Genomic DNA, 23215 nt, shown 5'->3' with positions numbered 1-23215 from the left:
TAGTTTCCCTTTAAGATTTTAAAGGAGAGCTCCAGGCACCCACATGTTAGGTACAATGTGTAGGATGATTATTTAGATTGCTGTTTTTGTTTAAAAATATGCCTACTTCTTCCATGTTTCACCAAACCTACAGTGTCATCCATTTTACAGTTTTATGTGTTATACCTGTAGATGTGATGTTTTTTTTTTTTTGCATTTTTTTTGTATTTTATATTCTGCATATCAATGTGTTATCTACAAAACCGATTTAAAAGAGTGGAGGTTGCGGTGATGTCATCTTCTAGAGTCTAGATCTAGAGTGTCTATTTCACTATTTTATCTTTCCTGGTTAAACGTCTACATGTGTATGAATGTACGTTTTTGTTTATCTGAATCCAAAGTGGCTGGGTTTGACACTTTTCCCAAATTGGCAAGGTATCGACTTGCAAAATTTACACTAAAGCAGCTTATATGATGCATTTGTCCAAATCGAACTTCTGTTTCAACCTACATTTTGAAAAGTGGTTTTCGAGTCTTTGTTTAGCTGTTAGAGATTGTAGTGTAAAACAAACTGTTTCTATGGAAATCATTTGTGTCAATCTAGCCTGTGTACAACCAAATTTATGTGTTTGATTCGGTAGATTGTTTGTAGTGGTGCTAATGCGTGATTGGATAAGAAGTTTAATACCCGCATCCTCTACATCCAATAAGTGTTTTATGCAAAACACAAGATAGACTATAGTAAAATAACAAAAAATGTTTTTTAATAAATTGACCTCTACTTTATTCACACCATCTCTGTGTGCTATTTTGTGTAATGTTGACAGTGTGGAGTCTTACAGATCCTACAGAATTTATATATATTTTTACCGTTAAATCAATCAGCCCTATAATAAAAATGTATAATATGGTACATATGGAATAGGGATCCAGCTTGTATCACTAAAACATAAATAAAAAATACAACATAGCGTAATACTGTTGTGGTCTTATTAATTGCCCAATGGTTCAAGGTTACACTCACAGATTTGTTGTATATAGTAAGCCTTCAGGTTGCCACCCCTATAGGTAGGGGGGTAAGTCCTGTTCGTTTGTAGTAACGCCAATCTGGAGACCAAGAAGTTCACACTCTCCCAATGGTTGAAAGTAGAAAACAATGGATTTATTGGCATATAGTAAAATTAAATTAAAATATGGTTCTGCGCGTTTCGTTCCCCTTAGGAAACTTCCTCAGGAACCAAAATTTAAAAAACATACAGTTTATACACTCCAAATACTAACAAGTGTATCCATAAGCCTATTGCTTCCCTCCCTTCCCTTCCCTTAAATACAATAAGTGCTGGAAGTCCATTGGTGGTGTGATGGGCGTACTCTCCTTTTCCTCTTCTATTGGACATCTCATCCGTTGGTAAATTACCTCCATCTGTTGTTTCAGCTGTTCTGATTTTCATTCCGTTTTTTCCCGCCATTTTAGGTGTCCATTTTCGATGACACACTTCCTGTATGGGTCAGTGTCTTCTTCCTATGATGCACTTCCTTTATTTTTTTTTAATTTTTTTTTTATTTATTTAAAAATGGCGGGGGGCGGGGCCGGACCGCAGAGCTGAGCGGCAGCAACCCTTAACAGCTCCTGCGGCCAATACCTGAAAAAGCGACAAAAAACTGCCAAAAGACACCCAAAAAGCCAAACTAGAGTCACCAAATGGCGGGGGAAGTCGGGGCCGACAGAATGATACCCCACAAGCGACGACCGACCCGATTTACACCCGCTGCACCGTTGAGGCCTACTAGCATGGCAGGCGCGGGAGAGGCGGCCGCTCTCCTGCCGCCGAGAATAAGGGTTAGACGGACACAGAACCCTCGTTCCCCCCCCTATGGACCGGCGGGGGTCATCCCGGTCCCCCATCACAAGCTCAGCAGAACACGTCATGTTCGAGCAACAGGGCCACAGAGCCCAAGGGCCTCTAGCGGAGCATACAATATGGCGACCGGCCCAGGCACCAACATCATGTGCGAGACTAGAAGGGACACGGAGCTCCGATATGATCGCCTATTCAGGGAAATCTGGGTGAAGCTGGAGGCCCTACTGCAGCCCTCAAGCCCGGAACGCTCACCCGGCGGTAGGCTGCTGGGCCCGGAGCGCAAAGGCAATGAGGGAGATGGGTCCAGTCCCACACTCACACCGTCCACACGCCAAAACAGGCGCGCCCCGTCAGCACCGAAACGGAGCCATGCCGCGACCAGCCACAGCTTGCGCACAGCAGTTCCAGCTACGCAGATTCCAGGGAAAAAGACACACAGACAGCCCAGCCGACAGGCAACGACCCAGAATGGGCGCAAGAGGGATACAACACAACCAATTAACCCGTGCAGACCCGTGCGGAAAGTGAAGCCCAACCTGGCCGTGACCGCTGCGCCAACACCACGAACCGGCAGCAGACAGCGACTACTCCGACCTACACGACTCTCAACCGGGGTCACGTTTAACCCCCCCCTCGAACTGCCCTCCGGATATGCCAGTGAGCCTCACCTTTACCTTACACCTGCCTCAAGCTACTCACCGGCTGTTTCCAGCAGCCTCCCTCTGCGGGGCATCGGATGAAGAGGACTGTTTTGGACTCTTGCCAGCCACCCAGGGGGACATATCATTAGTGCACAGCGCTAGATACCCCATCTGAGTGCTTTTTACGTATGCTAGGATGTCTTACACCCCTTTTTGCTACACTACTCAAAGCATGCCTCGCTCCCTTGATAAAATTTGGCACTGTTGGTTGCAATATAGTTGTACTATCTGATAAGGTCAGCTGGCCTCAGTGTTGATGTCACTAATATGATCTGTTGTATAGGTTTAAGCTGCTTACACTTTACAGACACCATGATCTGCACTACTTAATCACTGCTTGGGCAGACTAATATGACATACCACTGTTTAGCCGATCAACCCAGGCGCACTCTTGATTATGTAATCCATATCTTACAAAATTGCCTCATAGCAATAGTTACCTAACTTACAGCGACAGATACTCTCAACCTGTTTTACTGTATACACAAGCAGGTTAGAGGTTGCCCAAATTTCTATATTGAGCACCTTGATATAGCATATCGTTAAAACCTTGTACTACACACACTAGGCATGCACTCAGCACAACACTTAGAGAAAAACGTTTTATCTTGTATTAATCGACTACTTAGCGACATTTGTTTTTTCTGCATGTATAATCTTACTTATTTACCATAAAGCATATCGTTAAAACATTGTACTACACACGCCAGGCAAGCACTTAACGCAACACTTAGATAGAAATGTTTTATCTTGTATTAATCGACTACTCAGCGACAATTGTTTTTTCCCTTTTTTTTTTTCTGCATGTATAATCTTACTTATGCACCTACAAAAAAAAAAGCACACAACTTCCTGACCTTTTCTGCATATACCTGTGACCATACTTCTTGTGAAATGCATATGTCTTATTTTGAGCTTGTACTTAACATTGCGCTTCCAAAAATAAAGAATTAAAAAAAAAAAAAAAAAAATGGCCATGCATTCCGTTTTGTTCCACTTAGAACTTGTTATGTTGCCATCTGGTGGTCGCCAGAAAGTAATACATATTTATCAATGATTTCATTATATGCAAAAAAAAAAAAAAAAAGGCAGAGTTGAATTAACAATTCATTTTACAATTAAAAATATAGACTTTATTCCCATTCTATTCACCAACAAACAATGGTCCAATTTGGTTATTCTAAACCTAATTCAATCTATATGGTGGGTGATTTTTCATTCCTCTTTTTTTTTTTTTTTTTTTTTTTTTTTTTTTTATAGTCAATCTCTTTTTTATTGAGGCATAAAAGTATATGGGATACAGAATGAGAGAGGGGAGACGATAATGCTTCATACATAACGGGTATAATACAATGCAGTATATATCATCTGTGCTTAACTTTGAGCCTCATTTTTTATTAATAGGAGTTGGTCTAGTAAGTTTAACGTAGTAGTAAAGAGAGTAGTGGTTGGACTTAAGTGAGAAATTAGGCAGCGTCATAGCAATAACACTAAACAGGCAAATAAGGTAAGCTATACATGAGGACATTCTATGTAATAACGATAGGCCTGAGTAGCTTAAAAACAGAGTAGGTAAAGCATTCAAGACATTTTAGAATTCGGTTTGTCTATATGATACAGAGCGCAAATATACTGGTGTATGACATGGGAGGCTTAGTTCAGTGCTAAAATAATGCAAAAAGGTGATGAGAAACCAACAGATAAAAAATAGTGTTAACTTGCGTAATGCGAGACAATATAAAGGTAGTCCAGGAGCCAAGCACATGTCGCCAGGAGAAGTTTGGCTGTTGTGCCTGTGGGGAGCCCCTGAAAGTTCAGCCTATGCCCTTGGGGTGCTGGATACTGCCCAGGTACGAGTGAGGGTACAGTTCTTTAGTGGCTGTGGTCCCAACATAGTTTGGTGTTCCGGGTTCCCAGGTCTCGGCGGTGTGTGTGTCCAGGGCCTGTGCTCGGATCGTATGTTGGTCGTGGGTTTCGCCAGTCAAGGGGCCCGGCGCTGGTTCTCGCTTTTCAGAGCTTCGGCTCTGATGTGGACTGGAGGCCGCTCTGGCATGGCGAGGGGGGTTCCACAGTTGGGTGCGTCGGGTGGTCGGGCGTATCCACGCCGCCACCTCTCTCATCGCCTGCCTGTAGGGTTGTCTCCGGGCTTTGAGCAGCACCCAGAAATAGGTGCGTAGCCGATCAATGAAGGCCCCTATGTGCTTGGGTGGTTTGACGTGTGTGCGCTTGGTTCATTCCTCTTTTGTATCGTTTGTAGAGTATTTAAATCAGAACGAGTATAATTTACAGTTTTCACCGGTTTGGAACAAAAAAGAAATACATTTTTTAGACATTACTTTGTTTGGTGAAGGTAAAGAAATAAAGACAAAATGTTTTTTCAAACCCACAGATGGGAACAGTTACGTCCACAAAAAAAGCTGCCACCACCAACCATGGTTGAGAGGGATAGCAAAAGGACAACTAACAAGGGTGAGACGTAACTGTTCCCACCTACAAGATTTCACACAGCAGGCACAACACGTAAAAGAAAAACTAGTTAAGAAGGGTTACAATAAAAACTCCATAGAAAAAGAAATTAGAACAATGTCAGGGAGAAGCAGGGATGAACTATTAATAGATAATCAGAAAGTTAAGGATAAGGGAGAGCAATTCCGTACCGCATTTGTTACACAATATAATACAGATCATTTAAAAATCAAGAAAGGTTTACAAAAACACTGGCCAATCTTATTAGAGGATCCTTTGCTGGGAGAGATATTACCAAAAAAAAACAACACTAATTTAAAAAAAAAATAAAAATCTAAAAAATGTTCTAGCTCCAAGTTATGCCATAAAACAAAAATGTGAGTTGAACGAGGGACAAAAAGGTTTTCAAGGTTGCAAGAGATGTAAGGCGTGCTCAACAATAACTGTAGGTGGAAATACACACTTTACTAGCAAGATAACAAATCAAACTTTTGCAATAAAAAGCAAGATTGGTTGCCACACGGACTATGTGGTATATTTACTGCAGTGTCCGTGTGGCAAACAATATGTTGGCCGTACAAAAATATTTTTTAAAGTCAGAATAATGGAACATATTAATAATATCAAAAAAGGGCTATTGTCCCATTCAGTACCAGTTCATTGTAACTCATGTCCAGCATTTAATTTGAAGGAATTGATATGCATAGCAATAGAAAATGTTCCTCCACATTGGTGGGGTGGGAACAGAGAGCAAAAATTAGCCCAGAGAGAAACATTCTGGATCCATAAATTACAGACTCTTGCACCTGCAGGATTGAATGTTGATGTAGATCTGGTGTGTTTTCTAAACTAATGTAGGGATTGGGATAAGTCCAAAAATATTAAAATATTGAAAGGTTCCTGAGATTAAAAGCTCTATTTTTGGAGGAGGGGGGGGGGGGGGGGGGGTGAGAAAAAGGAGTGAAATCAAATAAACCAAAATAATGAGACTCTTAATAACCTTTTCTTATAAATAAATTATATATTAAAAGAATTATGTAGCAATTTTTGAAAAATTCATCAAAGAACAATTTAGGAAAAAAAATAGATATACGTATATATAAAAATAATTCCTTTCGTTTTATTTCCTCTTCTAAATAACTGGAACAAAATAAATTTGGCTCTATTATTTAGGGTGAAATATATGTGATGTGAAGCCCAAATATACACCAATACACAAAGGTCCACAAAAGTATATATTGATAAACAACATTAAAATAAGAAATAAAAATCTATGGCAATATCAGTCTGAAAGTGCCTGATCTTGTCAGATCTTAGAAGCCATCTAGACTTGGGCCTGGCTAGTACTTGTATGGGAGACCTACTAGGAACCTCAGGTGCTGTAACGGGAAGTATAAAATGAACATCACCCACCATATAGATTGAATTAGTTTTATAATAACCAAATTGGACCATTGTTTGTTGGTGAATAGAATGGGAATAAAGTCTATATTTTTAATTGTAAAATGAATTGTTAATTCAACTCTGCCTTTTTTTTTTTTTTTTGCATATAATGAAATCATTGATAAATATGTATTACTTTCTGGCGACCACCAGATGGCAACATAACAAGTTCTAAGTGGAACAAAACGGAATGCATGGCCATTTTTAAATAAATAAAAAAAAAATAAAAAAAAATAAAGGAAGTGCATCATAGGAAGAAGACACTGACCCATACAGGAAGTGTGTCATCGAAAATGGACACCTAAAATGGCGGGAAAAAACGGAATGAAAATCAGAACAGCTGAAACAACAGATGGAGGTAATTTACTAACGGATGAGATGTCCAATAGAAGAGGAAAAGGAGAGTACGCCCATCACACCACCAATGGACTTCCAGCACTTATTGTATTTAAGGGAAGGGAAGGGAGGGAAGCAATAGGCTTATGGATACACTTGTTAGTATTTGGAGTGTATAAACTGTATGTTTTTTAAATTTTGGTTCCTGAGGAAGTTTCCTAAGGGGAACGAAACGCGTAGAACCATATTTTAATTTAATTTTACTATATGCCAATAAATCCATTGTTTTCTACTTTCAACCATTGGGAGAGTGTGAACTTCTTGGTCTCCAGATTGGCGTTACTACAAACGAACAGGACTTACCCCCTACCTATAGGGGTGGCAACCTGAAGGCTTACTATATACAACAAATCTGTGAGTGTAACCTTGAACCATTGGGCAATTAATAAGACCACAACAGTATTACGCTATGTTGTATTTTTTATTTATGTTTTAGTGATACAAGCTGGATCCCTATTCCATATGTACCATATTATACTTTTTATATAGTTACCATTTTGGGAGGTAACTGAAGGGAAGCAAGTATCCAAAGTTAAGTTTAACCTTTTATTCCACGGGTGATTTGGTGGAAGCCATTTTGTATTCTATAATAAAAATGGTTATGTATTCTATAATAAAAATGGTTATGTATCTATCAGTCTGCTTAAGTCGTATTTAGTGGAATGGATAGTTACTGTGTGTAAACATATATTTCAGAATGGGTGTATACGTTTCATTGTGTCATAGATATTGAGGTTGTTTTGTTAGGTCTGCTTTAACCACTCACTAGAGCTGAAATATGTCTTTAACGTACATGATTAAAACAACCGTTTAATAAACACAAAGCTAAATACTGTACAGTAAACTTGCCTGTCACCTTTATGGCTTAGGCTAGAACTTGCTACTATATACAAGTACAGAAATATCCACTGCCTATATATATATTTATAATGTATGCCTACAACCATTTTGATATTTAATACAGACTACACTCCTCTATAATTCAAGGATTGCAAGAGATGGTCCCTGTATAAATCCTGAGTATTTTCCCCAAATTCATTATCATAGTAGCATTACCATATCCTAAATATTTCTAAATTTGTTTCCACTTCCCTCCCCCCTTCTTCTTATTTCATAAATTATAGTCAATTTTATATGATTCATTTGCTGAAAATAATCAACATCCTCATTTATATTAAGGCTGGTTTTAATTATACCGTTTCATTGCTTCCAAGTCACCTGCACATTAATCCATATTATGGTACCATTGTCAGTTTAGACTTGTGACCTTGGCATCCAATCAACAATTATCATCAGCACACAGTCCTTATTTAAGATTTCTGTTCCATCTTCGACTTCGAGAAGAGGTATTGGGCTTCTGGAATGGTAGGCTTTTCAGTTAATCTTTTTGCTACTAGAAGTGTAAAATAACTTGAGCTGGACAGAAAAAGAAGAGCCTTTAGATAGCCCTTATATTTCGTAGGAATGGAAGAATAATGATGGTCTGGCTTCTGTCCTGGACAATCTTTTGTAAGTCCATATGCGAGGCACTCCATTTGTCTCACTCCTTTAAATGAGCAAGAAATCACAGTGTCCATGTTATCGTGCTTCAGCAGCATAGCTACTTTCAAATCATCTTCATGTTGAACTTCCTTGCTCCACCCTGACCAGCAGCAGATGCAGGACCATCAACTTTACGGAATGAGTACTCCACTGAGAAGTTGTTCTTATGTTGCCCTCTCCCTCTGCTCCAGACAAAGAGTATGAGGAAACAAAATAGGACAACCCCCAAGAAGGTAATGCAGCCCATGGCTGTTGATACTAAGATGGTTTTCAAGTCCAGGGTAAACTTCAAAAATACGTGGGTGTCATTATGGGAGGTGTCATTGTATTCTGAGAGATATAATGTTCTGTTGGAGTACGGGGAATTGTCACCTTTGACAGTCAGTGTAGCAAAATAAGTGTCATTGCCTCCAGCATTTGTGGCGATGCAGATGTAGGTTCCACTGTCCTGAACTTGAGCATACCGGATCTCCAAAGTTCCTTCTGGTAGAACAGTGGATCTTCCCACACTCCTGCTAGTTATCATCCTCCGTTGTGGAGAAACCCAGACTATAATTGGGACTGGATCACCATCTGCCCTACACTGGAATGATACAGGTTGCCCTTCATGGGCTGTAATATGTTGCAGCTTTCTGTCCCTTATTTTGGGCTTTTGGCATGTAAAGTACTCAAATAGTATTGAGTCTGGGAAATCACTTAGGGCATTGCCCTGGATTTCTGTTGGGGAAGCGCATATAGGTTGATGACCATCAAAGTTGAGGGTCTTCCGACGCTGCAAGATCCACAGCAGTCTGCAGTCACAGACAAGAGGATTGGCATCCACTCTCAATGTCTCTAGAGTATTAACTGACTGGAAGACATTATCCTCTAGAGTTGCTAGAAGATTGTTAGAGACATTCAGTAGGCGTATTTGTCTCAATCCATAAAATGCCTGGGAATCCACAGAAGTCAGGGAAGCTCCAACCATGTGGAGTTCTTTGAGCCTGACAAGATCTCTGAAGGAACTTCGTTGTATGGCTCTAATTGGGTTGTAGGAAAGGTTTAGGTATTCCAAATACACCAGACTTCTTAATGCAGTTGCTGGCACTGAGGTGAGGTTAGTGTAGGTGATAGAAAGGGAAGTGAGATTCAGCCCCTGGAATGCTGTAGTACAGACATCCTCCAAAAATGGCCAACAATCTAATTCAAGCTCTTTGAGATTATAGAGCTTCTGAAAGTTCTGCTCTTCTAGAGAGCTAATGCCTAAGTGACGGAGCCTCAGGACCTCTAGTCCTTGCAAGTAAGAAAGGGACTCAGCAGATATAGAAGTGAGGTTGCATTTTTCAATAGTCAGTTGTTTCAGCCCCACAAGTCCAGAAAAGGCTTTCTGTGAGATATACAGTAGGTCATTGTCACCAACTTCAAGGCTTTTTAAGTACCTCAGGTCCTGGAACATGAAATCCAGGAGAATGACAATCTTATTTTCGCTAATGTCCAACAGAGTCAAGTTGCTAAGTTTGGTAAACACCCCAGTGGGAAGAAGCTTCAGTTGATTGCCTTTCAATCTGAGTGTCTGAAGATAGAAAAGGTTGGCAAAGGCCCCCGGCTCTATGGTAGAGAGGATGTTTTCACTAAGGTCAATTTCCTCTAATTGTGGATATGGAGAGAGTTCACCAGGATTCAGGCAACGTATACGATTCTTGCTAAGGTCCAAGAGCCTAGTTTCAGAAGGAATGCCCTCAGGAATAGAAGTTAGGCGCTTACGATGGCAAATGACTGACCGAACTTGAGGTGCACAGTCACAGCGGGCAGGGCACCCAAAAGTCTTCCAGTGTGGGGACAGCAGCAAAAGATGGAGAACAAAGATTAAAGGCCAGCATGATGCCATTATACCGGGCATCATACAAACTGGGGTGCTACCATCTTCTTAGGCACCTAAAAGGTAGATACAGAGAAACAACTATTAAACACATTAATAAAATTGTGTAAAGACACACTCCACACAGTTATCTCCATTCAATTTTATCTGACTGACATTGAACATACAATCTTTTCAGTTTCATTCACTCTTAATGATAGGCTGCAGTGTTCTGAGACAGCGTACATACAGGGAATATCTATAACATCGAGAAACCTAGCACTAATACAATACTCAGAATTTCAAAATAAATGCAGACTTGTGAATAAAAAGGAATGTTCACAAATATTACAAATAATTTTTTTTATGCTATTTGTCAACTAGTGGTTGGTAAGATTGTGGGAATTCAAAGGATGGTGAAAGCATCAATGGGTCAGTTTGTGGAAATCTGAGGGTTATTATAGGGGGTCACTTCCAAAAGAAAAGGGGATTGGAGGCACACCCAGAACATGCATCTCTTAGCAGCGTTGCTGCTATGTTAGCAAACAAACATGTGGACTTAGTTACGCCACATGGACATATCCAGGGCCGGACTGGGATACAAAGCAGCCCTGGAAAAAAATCTATATATATATATATTTTTTTCTAATATAAAATATTGGTCCTTTTAGAGTAAAATGTTTAATTATACAGTAAGATTACTCACATGCAGACACATACAATCTCACTGACACACACAAGCTCATTAATACACAGCCTCCTAGACAAACAATCTCACTGATATACATAAGCTCATTGACATAAAAACACAAGCTCACAGATGCACACACATAGACTCACTGACAGACAATCTCACTGCCACACACAGACAAGATTATTGGTATACACACAAACGTAGTACAGACAAACACTGACACGCACAAGCTTTCTACAGACAAGCTCACTGTCACACACACACACATGCTCACTACAGAAAAGCTCACTGATACACACATGCTTCCTACAGACAAGCTCAATGACAGACACAAGATCACTACAGACAAGCTCACTGTCACTCAAATGCTCACTACAGACAAGTTCACTGACACACATGCATCCCACAGAAAAGGTTGTAATAAACATGGTATAGATATTCTGTGGCCACCCTTTACTGTTTCCTGTGAATGGGTCATTGGCACAATGCCATACCTACAATGGAACAGTTAACAATGATATGCTTCTAAAACCTCGCTTTAGAGGGATCGGTTATATATGCAGTGGAGAACCTCAGACTTTATCAAACTGTTCCAAAACAATCTGACAGAATTCATGAGCGGTATGCACCGATTAGTAGGGCTATAACCAATGACACAGATACACACACACACAAGCTCACTCACTAGCAGGCACACACACACACACACACAAGCTCACTCACTAGCAGGCACACACACACACTCACAAACTCACTAGCAGGCACACACACACACACACACACACACACAAGCAAGCTCACTTACTAGCAGGCACACACACACACAAGCTCACTCACTAGCAGGCACACACACACACAAGCTCACTCACGAGCAGGTACACACACACATGCACACAAGCAAGCAAGCTCACTCACTATGTATTCCTGGCACTATAGTATCCCTTTAACTACATCTTAGAAAAGTTCTATAGGATGGGCTCGGCTGAATGAAGAATAGAATACAGCTATTCTAGGCATTCTTCCTTCTCAACTTAATGTCTGAATCTGACGGAACAGTATTATAGCAGGAAAATATAAGTAACATTTAATAAGTCAGTTTGTTTTAAAACATTTTCTTTCTTTCTATTATCTTTCAAGACTCTTTCATTTCTATTGACTTTCTTGAAGGCTTTGTTCCCCCAAACAGCTGATGTTTAAGCCGTGGGACTCAACGTGATTGCAATAAAATGCAAACAGCAAAGTTGTAAGTGGAAGCTGGGAATATGGAAAATTAAACAAAAAAAAGGCTTTTTTCAGCAACAAAAAAAAAACGAAAGAGAAGGTGAAAAAGCAAAGTCCATGGTAAAGAAATGTATTGGAATCAACAGATAAAGGAACCCCTCCACATCTATATCGCCATGTTAAACATTTCCCATTCATCCTTAGGTACAATGAAGTAAGAATATCTACAGCAGTCTCAAGGACACTGGAAACAGGAGTGAGAAAAGCTAAATTGTTTCATTGAGACATAAACCAATCCTTGAATTAGTACCAATTAAGAATGTCAGTTGCACACAGTAATTTAACCATTATATTTCCAAGTCAGATTTATGGTTTTATGGTAAGATTCTAAAAACAAATTCAAGAAAGACAGGAACACTATAGCATTAGCAATACAAACCTATATTCCTAAAATTATAGTGTCCATGTCTCTGTCCATAGGTACCTTCCCTGTTTGCAGTAAAAATCATTATTATTTTAAAATCCCTTACCTTTTTCCAGCACTGAGGATCCTTCAGCGTTGCTTACCTCTCTGCCTCTCACAACATCACGGAGGAGGCTTGGCCTCCATCACGATGGGCCAATACAATTTTCCTTATAGAGGAGCAGTGGGGACCTAAGGTACATGCGCGGCTAGTGCTGCATGCGCATTCGAGTTTCCCCATAGGACTCGGTGAGTGTAGAAGCGCCTCAGTATTACAGCCACAAGTGGCCAAATTCTAGCATGCTGACAGGTTATTAAATATTACATGAAGTGGAAGTAGACTAGGGAAACAATCACTGTTTCCTTAAAAGAAGAGGTTGGTTTTACAGCTGCGTTGGGCAGACTTTACAGCGCAGTGAGCTGTTTGAGGTCTATTGCCCATTAAGTCTTATAGTTAATCTCCCATGAAGAGCAGAATGTTGCTGCAGGAACTGATGATTACCAGCAGTGTTCAACGGAATGTGAGCTAATATTTAACCCTTAACTGTCAAAGAGAAGTTAAGTAATTTGCCACTGCAATCTTTAAAAAATATATAATACCGTTTTTTTTTATAACAAGATGATGCGTTAGTATCGATGTGTAAATATATATTGCTTAACTATACTTTACTGTTTTGTCCTGTATTGATAATTTATTTAGTGGCTGTGGTTATGATGCCAGCATGCTCCTGGTCCTAGACCATCTGTTGGTGGCAAATCGTTTATTTGAGTGGTTTCACACAGACCATCAATCTTCCTGTAGCAATTACACTTCCACATTAGTAGTGCCAATTCTGTCCATGATTGGATGGAACCCCTCACCACTACATGGGTGATCTTCAGTATGTGTCAAACCTTTTGAAAACAGTTTGACACAGAATTGGGGGTTGTTGCTACTTGTATGTTGTCACCATAAGGTTGTTTCTTTATATTATGATATCATGACACGAACAGTGAAGTCAACAAGGAAGGATGAGGTATATACCAGCTAACAAAATGGGATGTTCAGTAGACTTGGAGATTTATTTACACCAAACAGCAATTCTGCTGAATTTGGGCCGATTGGTGTTCTGCAGAATTCAAGAATTCTGAGCAGAAATTTACCCAAATCACAGAGTAATTGAAAAGTGAAATGCCAATATTCGTGAATCGTGTGAGGTCAAGGTTTTAAATTCCACCCATGGCACCAAAATAAGAGATGATTGATGGCTAGGGGGCAGTCACTAAATGTTGACTTTATTCTAAGAAGTGAGAAGTGAGCAATAGACAAAAAAACTGGAGGAACATAAAAAAAACACCTAGATTTATATATTAATTTATTATATATTTAATATCTAAATACACAAATGTAAGGCAGGAAAATGCTCCTTTCAGTATACTGCAACATAAATACATTTTATTTTGTTGCACACTGACAGACCCATTTGAGCTCCTTCTTGGCTTGTTCTCCTGATTTGGTTCCCAACTCCAAACAAACATCCAACGGAATGTTGGGTGTCCCGAAAGATCTTCTATCTTCAGAAAAAATGATTCAGCAGAACCGAAATGTATTCCTGTGCACAAGTTTCATTTAGGTTCATAACCTTTTTAATTCTTATTTTTGTTGTACAGTGCAACATTCATTGATATTGACAAATTGAAATTTACAGGATATTAGACAGTAGTAGATAAGGTAATATGCGCGCAGAAAGCTAACATTATAAAAGAGTAAAAGTATCCATCTCATTAGCCTCGCAAAGTAGGCTGCATATTTTAAATAATAATGAAAAACAGCAAGTAAAGAGTATAATAATGTGCAATAACATTTAATATCTATATTCGTCATATAGTAGATCATTCTAGGTTGGGGTGATATAAACACATAGGGAGGTTGCATGGTATGGGGGTAATGCTTTTAAACCAAAATTTCAAGTCATCAAATTAAATTGTATAGTATGAAGTTATATAGTAATGACCGTGAGTGGGGCCAACATAGCACTGTAATGAATCAAGCTATGCCCGGGATAGGTAAGGGTATACCACCCATGTGAAGTCCAGCAGCCAGTGCAAAGCATCAGAACTCAGAGCACTCTTCATGCAAGCACCAGGCTTGCGAATGTGCTTGCACAATATCACCCTGGAACCAATAACGGTAGTAAAAACAGAAATCCACTCAACCCAACTTATGTAGTGACATTAGCTTGGCCACCCATTCTTCAATTGTAAAATTAATTCAGTGACACGTTCTTCAAGTGTCATATATAATTAGCATTAAAATGCATTTAGCAAAGCCTTAATTCGACTCTTCATAATGTCAGAGGGTTTTGCTAGGTTATAGGATACATAATAAAGTACATATTTCATGTGCTGACATCTGTTACTTTTAGGCCCGTTTAGACTAATTTTGCTTGTACATACATTCGTTTGACCGATAAGCATTTGCGTATTCGTTCACTTGCAGCAGAGCAAACAATCACGGCATTTAACAATCGATTTGATCATTAAATTATTAAGGACCTATAAAAGACTTACAGAATCAATACTACTGCACTAATACGATGGATTCAATGTAGCTCCCAGCGTATGTGATTCACAGACAGCGAGGAGAAAAAGATTTAGCATGAGAATGTAATAGAATGAGAGATTGCAGCAAGTGGAGATGAGTGAGTGGAATGATGATACACAAGATCAAGTGAGAGAGAACTCCCCGAGGCCTCCCAGATTATTTGAGCAGAACATAGATCATTAGTGTAAAAGGCGCTTGTCAATAGATTTTGGGATAGCGAGATATTTACTGGTTTCTGGTTGTCCTTTTCAGAGAGCTGCAGGAGCAAGGGACTGCTGGACCGCATATAGTCATAGTACGAGGATCATGAATTGTAAAATGAAAAAGTAGGATTACATTGCTCAATTTAGACATTTACGACTTGATTTACTGAAGCCTGCTGTGTTAAAAAAAATCATCATCATGGGATAAAAATCTGCCTAAAGATAAAATGTAAAGGGTTTATCCATGCACCATGACCACTTCAGTGATTTTAAGTAGTTGTGGTGCCTGGAGAGTGTCTGCTACCGAAGGTATGGACTCTACATCTGGCTGCGTTAATGGGGTATCATCTGCTAGCCTGGAACTAGAGATCCCAGGCTGAGAGCAGTCAGCTGACTCTCTCAGCCAATGAATGCTTGCCAGGATCGGCATCCGGCTCTGCAGTTCTGTCACAGCCAGCCATAGAGGAGACCGGCAGGACCTCATAAGAGGGCAAACCGTTGCAAAACTGTTTGCTCCATTACCTGGAAAACACGCCAGGGTATTCCCAACACCATAACCACTACAACAAGGGCTGCAGTGATTATTATGCATGCAGTAACCCCTTAATAGTGTGGGCATCTTGCCTGCTAAACCAGTGAAATAAAAAGTGAGTACTAGTGATGTCCCGAACGGTTCGCTGGCGAATAGTTCCTGGCGAGCATCGCTTGTTCGCGTTCGTCAAGGATGGTGAACATATGCGCTGTTCGGTCCGCCCCCTATTTGTCATCATTGAGTAAACTTTGACCATGTACCTCACAGTCAGCAGACACATTCCAGTCAATCAGCAGCAGACTCTCCCTCCCAGACCCTCCCACCTCCTGAACAGCATCCATTTTACATTCATTGTGAAGCTGCATTCTTAGTTAGAGGAGGGACAGTGTAGCTGCTGCTGATTTGATAGGGAAATTGATAGCTAGGCTAGTGTATTCAGTGTCCACTACAGTCCCGAAGGACTCATCTGATCTCTGCTGTAGGGACAGCACCCCAAAAAGCCCTTTTCAGGGCTAGAACATCAGTCTGCTTTTTTTTTCTGTTTAATGTAATTGCAGTTGCCTGCCTGCCAGCCTGTGTGTCAGGCTCACAGCATATACTGTGCCCACTTGCCCAGTGCCACCACTTATATCTGGTGTCACAATAGCTTGCATTTAACAAAAAAAAAAAACTTTTTGGACTGTAATATAATAGCAGTCAGTTTCCTTCACGAGTGTGCGTTTCAGGGCCTGCCCAGTGCCACCACTCACTCACTGGTGTCCCAATAGCTTGCATTTAAAAAAAACCTAAACTTTTTTGACTGTAATATAATAGCAGTCAGTTTTCTTCACGAGTGTGCGTTTCAGGGCCTGCCCAGTGCCACCACTCACTCATATCTGGTGTCCCAATAGCTTGCATTTAAAAAAACCTAAACTTTTTGGACTGTAATATAATAGCAGTCAGTTTCCTTCACAAGTGTGCGTTTCAGGGCCTGCCCAGTGCCACCACTCACTCACTGGTGTCCCAATAGCTTGCAATAGCTGTCCTTTTATTTTCCTTTTCTTGCCTATGTATATGTTTACATAGTTTCTGCGTGCTGGACCACACTAGTAGTCGTGACATTGGGATTAAACTGATAAGAATAATACTACTTAACACACCACTCCTATCTGGTGGCACATTAGATTGCACACGCAGTGCCCCAAATTTGAAGAAGGAGGACCGACCAAGCATCTTTTTCCATCTCCCGGTTCCTAAAATCGATGCCATATACACGTCCCCTGATAGTGGACGTGACAGGGATTAAACTGATAAGAATAGTACTACTTAACACACCACTCCTAACTGGTGGCACATTAGATTGCACGCGCAGTGCCCCAAATTTGAAGTAGGAGTACCGACCAAGCATCTTTTTCCATCTCCCGCTTCCTAAAATCGATGCCATATACACGTCCCCTGATAGGGGACGTAACAGGGATTAAACTGATAGGAATAGTACTACTTAACACACCTTATAATAACGCAGAGAGAGGCAATGCAAAGAGAGAAGAGTCTGAAGAAGAGGAGTCAGAGGAGGAAGGTGGCTTTGAGGAGGTGGAAGACCAAACACAGCAGGCATCCCAGGGGCCTTGTTGTCACCTTTCGGGGACCCTTGGTGTTGTACGTGGCTGGGTGGAGGAAGAGACCTTCAATGACATCAGTGAGGACAAGGAACGGGACATGGCTAGCTTGGTATCCAACCTTGTGCAAATGGGGAGTTTGCGTTTGTGCAAATGGACTGTTTGCGGTTGTTTGCGGTGCGTTAAACGGGGAGTTTGGTCTGTCACTGTGAAGCGGGCGTAACCCTTACACTACCTGATCGATACAACATCATACCTGATGTTTTAAAACACGTTATTCCAAACAATTTAGGAATGTTAGGTGATTTATGCCCTTTATGGATTAAAACCAGACTCTACATCAACTGTGTAATTTTCCATCGGAGTTTTGCCATGGATCCCCCTCCGGCATGCCACAGTCCAGGTGTTAGTCCCCTTGAAACAACTTTTCCATCACTATTGTGGCCAGAAAGAGTCCCTGTGGGTTTTAAAATTCGCCTGCCTATTGAAGTCTATGGCGGAAAATGGCGAAAATTTTATGTTCGCGACATCACTAGTGAGTACCAAAACTCCCTAAAGACGACATGAACTTACAATGCCGGTTTTTATTTAATAGATCCACAAATCCGCAAACACATGTAAAAAACAAAGATTAATAGTTTATTCCCTAAATTACTGGAATACTGCGAGTCCAGGTTTCAGACTTTAATTTTTCGCTTTAGTGACAGATCGTCTTAATGGATGTGCCAAATAACAAATATCGCTTTCTTCTTTCGCTTTAAGATCAGCTCTGTTGGACTCTATCTTGCCAATATGCTTACTAATTGCTTGTAATCTGAGTTTAATGAATATACTCCACTATCAGTCAATTAAACTGATAACATTGACATTACATTATAATGGAACACACGTCACCAACCTCAAGTCCATCATATCCCATATCAACCTACGGCACTCCAGATGTCGTGGACTACATCTCCCCTGATGCTTTGCCAGCGTAATGGCTGTGAGAGCATTATGGGATATGTAGTCCTGGAATGCTGAAGGTTGCCTACCCCTTTACTATATGAATACAGAGTGAGGAGTGTCTCAGTAAGTTATTGTCTAAATAATTAAGTGTAACACCATATGATGGAATTGCATTTTTTACTTTTGATATACCTGTTCAGGCAATAGTCCCCTACTTTTTTTTACTTCACTAACTCTAACAATTCAAGAACGTTGTCCGTACTTTCTGTTATTCCAGCAAACTCATTTTTGGCTGTGCAGCAATAACTGAGAAATCACAAGCTTTTAACAGAGATAAAATAATGCCAGTTGAGGAATGAAGAGCTGGATTTATGGCCTGCAAGATGTAGAGCTGTGAAAATATGTTAAGTCTTGATTGGTACAAAGTTACATCACGCCCTTAGACAGGGATGTATTTACCACAAGGCAAACAAGGCATTTGCCTAGGGCGGCACTTTCAGGGGGGGGGGGCGCCAAAAAATGCCACCCCGAGCTCCCAGACAAATGCCTTGCTTGCCTTGTGTTCTGGGGCTGTCCACCTTACTGTGAGTGAGTGTAGCTGTCAGTGTGTGTCTGTGAGTGAGTGAAAGTGTGTGTGTCTTTCAGTGAGAATGGGTGTGCCTGTGAGTGTGTGTCAGTGTGTGTATGTCATTTTATGTGTATCTGAGAGTGTGTGTCTGTCAGTGAAAGTGTGTGTTGGTTAAACAGTGTGTGCTTATGACTGTATGTGTGTGCCAATGACTGTGTATCTGTCAGTGAGTGTATATCAGTGCATGTTACAATGAGGGCATGGGTCTGTCAGTCAAAAAAGTGGCCTTGACACGAATTGGGGGGTAAAATATAGATTTTGGGGGTGCCGAATTTAGTCGTGCCTAGGGCAGCACAAATCCAAAATACACCATTGCCCTTAGACATTAATACACTTTATTATGTTGCTACGCATTACAAAATTTTGGCAATCTCTTTCACCCTACCACCTGTGTGTTTGTCTTGATTGGGTCTACCCAGCTCTGCAAGAAGGGCTCACGTTAAAGCAGGGATCTCTATATTGAAATCCATGGCAATCTGGTCTATCGTATATAGGAGGATTAAAACTGAATAATTTTCCAACACCATGTAAAACCCGTATGCGAACACCCATCCACTATAATATACCAAATAATGCATATTACTAATTATTGGAGAAGCATGATGGGAGTATGAAGTGTATGGTTAAATTCATTGGCAGCGTTTCAAAGGCCATATTTTGTCTCAGTAGATAATGCTCGAGATATAGCTTATACTCTACTAGCATAGAGATTATTTCCCCCCCCCCATTCAATTTGCCTTGAAATCTTACATACACTGTACTTACAAAAGGCTTGTTGTGAGTTATTCTCACATGAGATATTGAGGGTCCTTATGACCGCAATACTGATTGCTATGCTGTACCTAGAATGCACAAAATAAATAATGTCAAGGTTTTAATAAGTACAGTGAAACAATATCGAAAGTAAATTCCAAAGGGAGAAAATTAATTTGCAGTTGAATTCCAGTGTTCTGAATGAGATGCATTAACCTTGATTATGTCCATTGTGCAATATTAAAGGGACACTATAGTCACCAGAACAACTGCAGCTTATTGAATAATACTGATTGGCCAGGGCTGGGTTTGACTTGTGCTGGCTCTGCCCCTGATCTGCTTCCTTGACAGTCTCAGCCAATCCTATGGTAAAGCACTATGATTGGCTCACAGAATCACTTCTGATGATGTCAGGCATGCAGGCAGTTCAGGAGCAGAGGCAGCAGCTTACTATATTTAGGGAAGCAAGGGAGCAGGGGGGAGGGGGGGTCTAGATGGTGGATTTAACACTCTAGGGTCAGGAATACATGGTTGTGTACAGTGTTCCTGACCCTATAGTGTTCCTTTAATGCCTATCATGTTAAGAGCAGATATCTAAAGGCATATCGTCTCTCATGGGAATTTTTGGGGCCTAGGTTAGAGTTAGGTAGGTTAGGGTTAATTTATTTATCTTTATTAAAAAATTGCTAAAAAAAAAATATATACGGGAGTCTAAGTTTCAGTCAGCCGACGGAAGCCCTCACCCTCCCTCCCTTTATATATTTTGTTTGTCGTTTGTTGTAATCTTTTAAGAGAGGATAAAAGTCACCCTTCATGTCAATTACAGGATTTTGGCAGTAATTAAGTGGAAGTTCAGGCTTTCGGGACAGAACCGAGTTGTACAAAATTTGGTATATGTTAAGTTAGATATGGTTTTGTTATTAAAGGTTAACCGCTAACCCTATTAGATAAAGATTTCCAACATATTTCTTGGTGTTTGTTTATATTTATGTATTATATGTACCATACAATTCCCATGCCTTGGCTGCTGTAATTTTGGCTGAGCTTTAAGGGAGTTGGCACATCACAAATGGACATGTACATTTAGGTAACACTGTACAATAATAGCTAAAAGTACATTAAAGATTCCATACTGCTGTTTGTTGGCAGATTGGTGGTTTCCTTTTGATGTTGCGAGCTCACAACCATTAACACAGGAATATCTAATTTCACCGCGAGTTTGGAGGCATTACGCCAGAAAATCAATTACACTGAAAATGTCAAGCTACTTTAGTTTTTTTTCACCGCAAGACAGACTTATAAATCACAGAGATTTTTTAGAAGAATATGTAGGTTTACCAGATCCACCATGTTTTCTGGGAAAGATATCACCTATATATATTAATGGGCAGCATATGATAAGGGTAACCCTGTAGCAGAGGCTGCTCTCTAATTAGGCGATTAGGCCTCGCGGCCGCCTAAATCGTCTTAGGGCCATGACCGAAGGCCTGACATCGGGAGGGGGTCCGGTGGCTTGCCCTGTGTGCGAGGCCTCTCCAGTTTGCCCTGAGAGCCAGCCTTCAGTCTGCAGCTCTGCCGGGTGTGAGCTGCAGACTGAAGTGTCTCATGATCCCCAGCCAATCAAAGCGTTGCCGCGGGTTTCCATGGCAATGCTCTGACTTCTGGAGATCGCGAGACTCCTATCATGTGGTCTGAAGCTCACACCCGGCGGAGCAGCAGACCAGATAGAAAGGCTTCTAGGTAACCAATATGTTGATGTGTTTCATGGTTCCACATCGCATAGGCATATTCCTTTCTAGAGGCCCTCGACAATTGGGAATTGAGTGATGATGAGTTGCAATTGAAAGTTGTTAACTCCAGGACGAGCACATCCCCTTGCCACGGGTGCCTTATTATTGGTGTTAATAAGTATACACATTGATTTTATAAACAGGATGACATAAGGCATTGCATGGTGTACACCTGACAACTTCTTTTTCCTTGCATGCAAGATGCCGGTGGGCGGGTATAGAAGGAGGCAGACCAAGGATTGCATCACTGGCACCGCCCAAAGTATTGAGCCTGGTGGGATACATTCTAAGCTGCCTGTCAATCAGGCAGGCCAGCCCACTGAGGAGAGGACATGCAGTGAGCACTGTTGCAGTGCCCTCTTCTGGGTCCTAATGCCTTTAGCATTATTCCTGTTGGGGACAGTTCCCTGGTTTCTTCAAAATCAGGACTCCAAGAAACAAAATTAGAATGGCGGGGCAGGCTCTGAATACCAGTACTGCTCTGCCTAAATTGGGATTGTTGGAGGCATGCATAGTGTATTCTTCTTAAGAACAGGTAAAATGCATGACCGCAAGGGGAGAGCTGGCAAATTTTGGCCAGGGGTAGAAGAACAAACAAATGACTAGTAGTTCATATTTATAATAGTGAGTTATCCTGTCTAGCAGTTCTTTTCGGGAGGGGCACTTAGTGGCTTTCCAATTTTGGGCTATTAAATGCCGGGCTGCTAGGATTACTAGAGAAGCTATCTTTTTCTCTGCTTTCTTCCAATGGGTAGGGAAGATCAGTAAGAGTGTTAAAGTCGGTACCAAAGGCTCTTTATGTTTAATTATTTGTTGCAAGAGTGATTGGACCTGCGTCCAGAGCGGGGAGATCCCTGTACACTCCCACCATATGTGCATCATGTTGCCTATGGCTGCCATGCATCTCCAGCATTTTGGGCTTGTATTGGGGTATATCTGATGTAGCCTCTGAGGTGTGAGGTACCATCTGTATAGCCCCTTTTTATGAGCTTCTACATGTGAGAAGCAGGAAGTGAGGCCTGAAAGAGCCGTTAATGCCGAGAGCCATTGTGTGTCAGTAAGGGTTGGCATTCACTCTTTTTCCCATTTTTGTACATAGTTGAAAGAACGGGGGGTATTGTAGTCTAGTATGGTCCTATAGCACAGCGATAGGGATTTGGGTTTTTGTGGCGAGTTTTGGCATCTAGATATAACCTCCATCGTGTCCTTTAGTCGATATGGTGGGTTTAGGGACACTTGGGTGCAGGGCCGGACTGGGAAAAAAATTAGGCCCGGGCATTTTTCAATCAGAGTGGCCCCCTAAGAAGTGGGCGGGGCCAGAGACGGTGTGTTTTGTCATCACTAATGACAAGCACGCCCCCTCTCAAAGTGAGCAAGTTGGTTCAATGCGCAGAGCCCCGCTGAAGAGCTCTGGCATTAGAAAAAGGCCCTGTATTTGTTCTGCGCAGCGCAAGTAAATGTAATAACATGCTTGCGCTGTGTTTGCTTTTAAATTGTCTCTAGTGTCTCCACAAGTGGGATACCAGAGGACAAAAGGGCCAGGAAAGTGTATGGTGCATGTGTTTGGAGCCTGCT

At 41.0% G+C, this 23215-nt stretch overlaps 1 protein-coding gene across 2 annotated transcripts in view; it reads right to left on the bottom strand.

The window, feature by feature from the left end:
• Positions 1-7468: 7468 nt before the first annotated feature.
• The window catches only part of LINGO3 (leucine rich repeat and Ig domain containing 3), a 107658-nt gene continuing 91911 nt past the window's right edge, over positions 7469-23215 (bottom strand). For both annotated transcript variants that reach the window (XM_063453285.1, XM_063453286.1), the window contains exon 2: positions 7469-10303. In XM_063453285.1, the coding sequence (XP_063309355.1) occupies positions 8454-10271 (1818 nt within the window). In that variant the 5' untranslated portion in view covers positions 10272-10303 and the 3' untranslated portion in view covers positions 7469-8453. The remainder of the gene's footprint in view (positions 10304-23215) is intronic.

The sequence above is a fragment of the Pelobates fuscus genome, chromosome 5 (genome assembly GCF_036172605.1).
Source record: "Pelobates fuscus isolate aPelFus1 chromosome 5, aPelFus1.pri, whole genome shotgun sequence".
Lineage (NCBI taxonomy): Eukaryota > Metazoa > Chordata > Amphibia > Anura > Pelobatidae > Pelobates > Pelobates fuscus.
The sequence above is the reverse complement of the archived record's forward strand: the minus strand, read 5'-3'. Positions and strand labels throughout refer to the sequence as shown.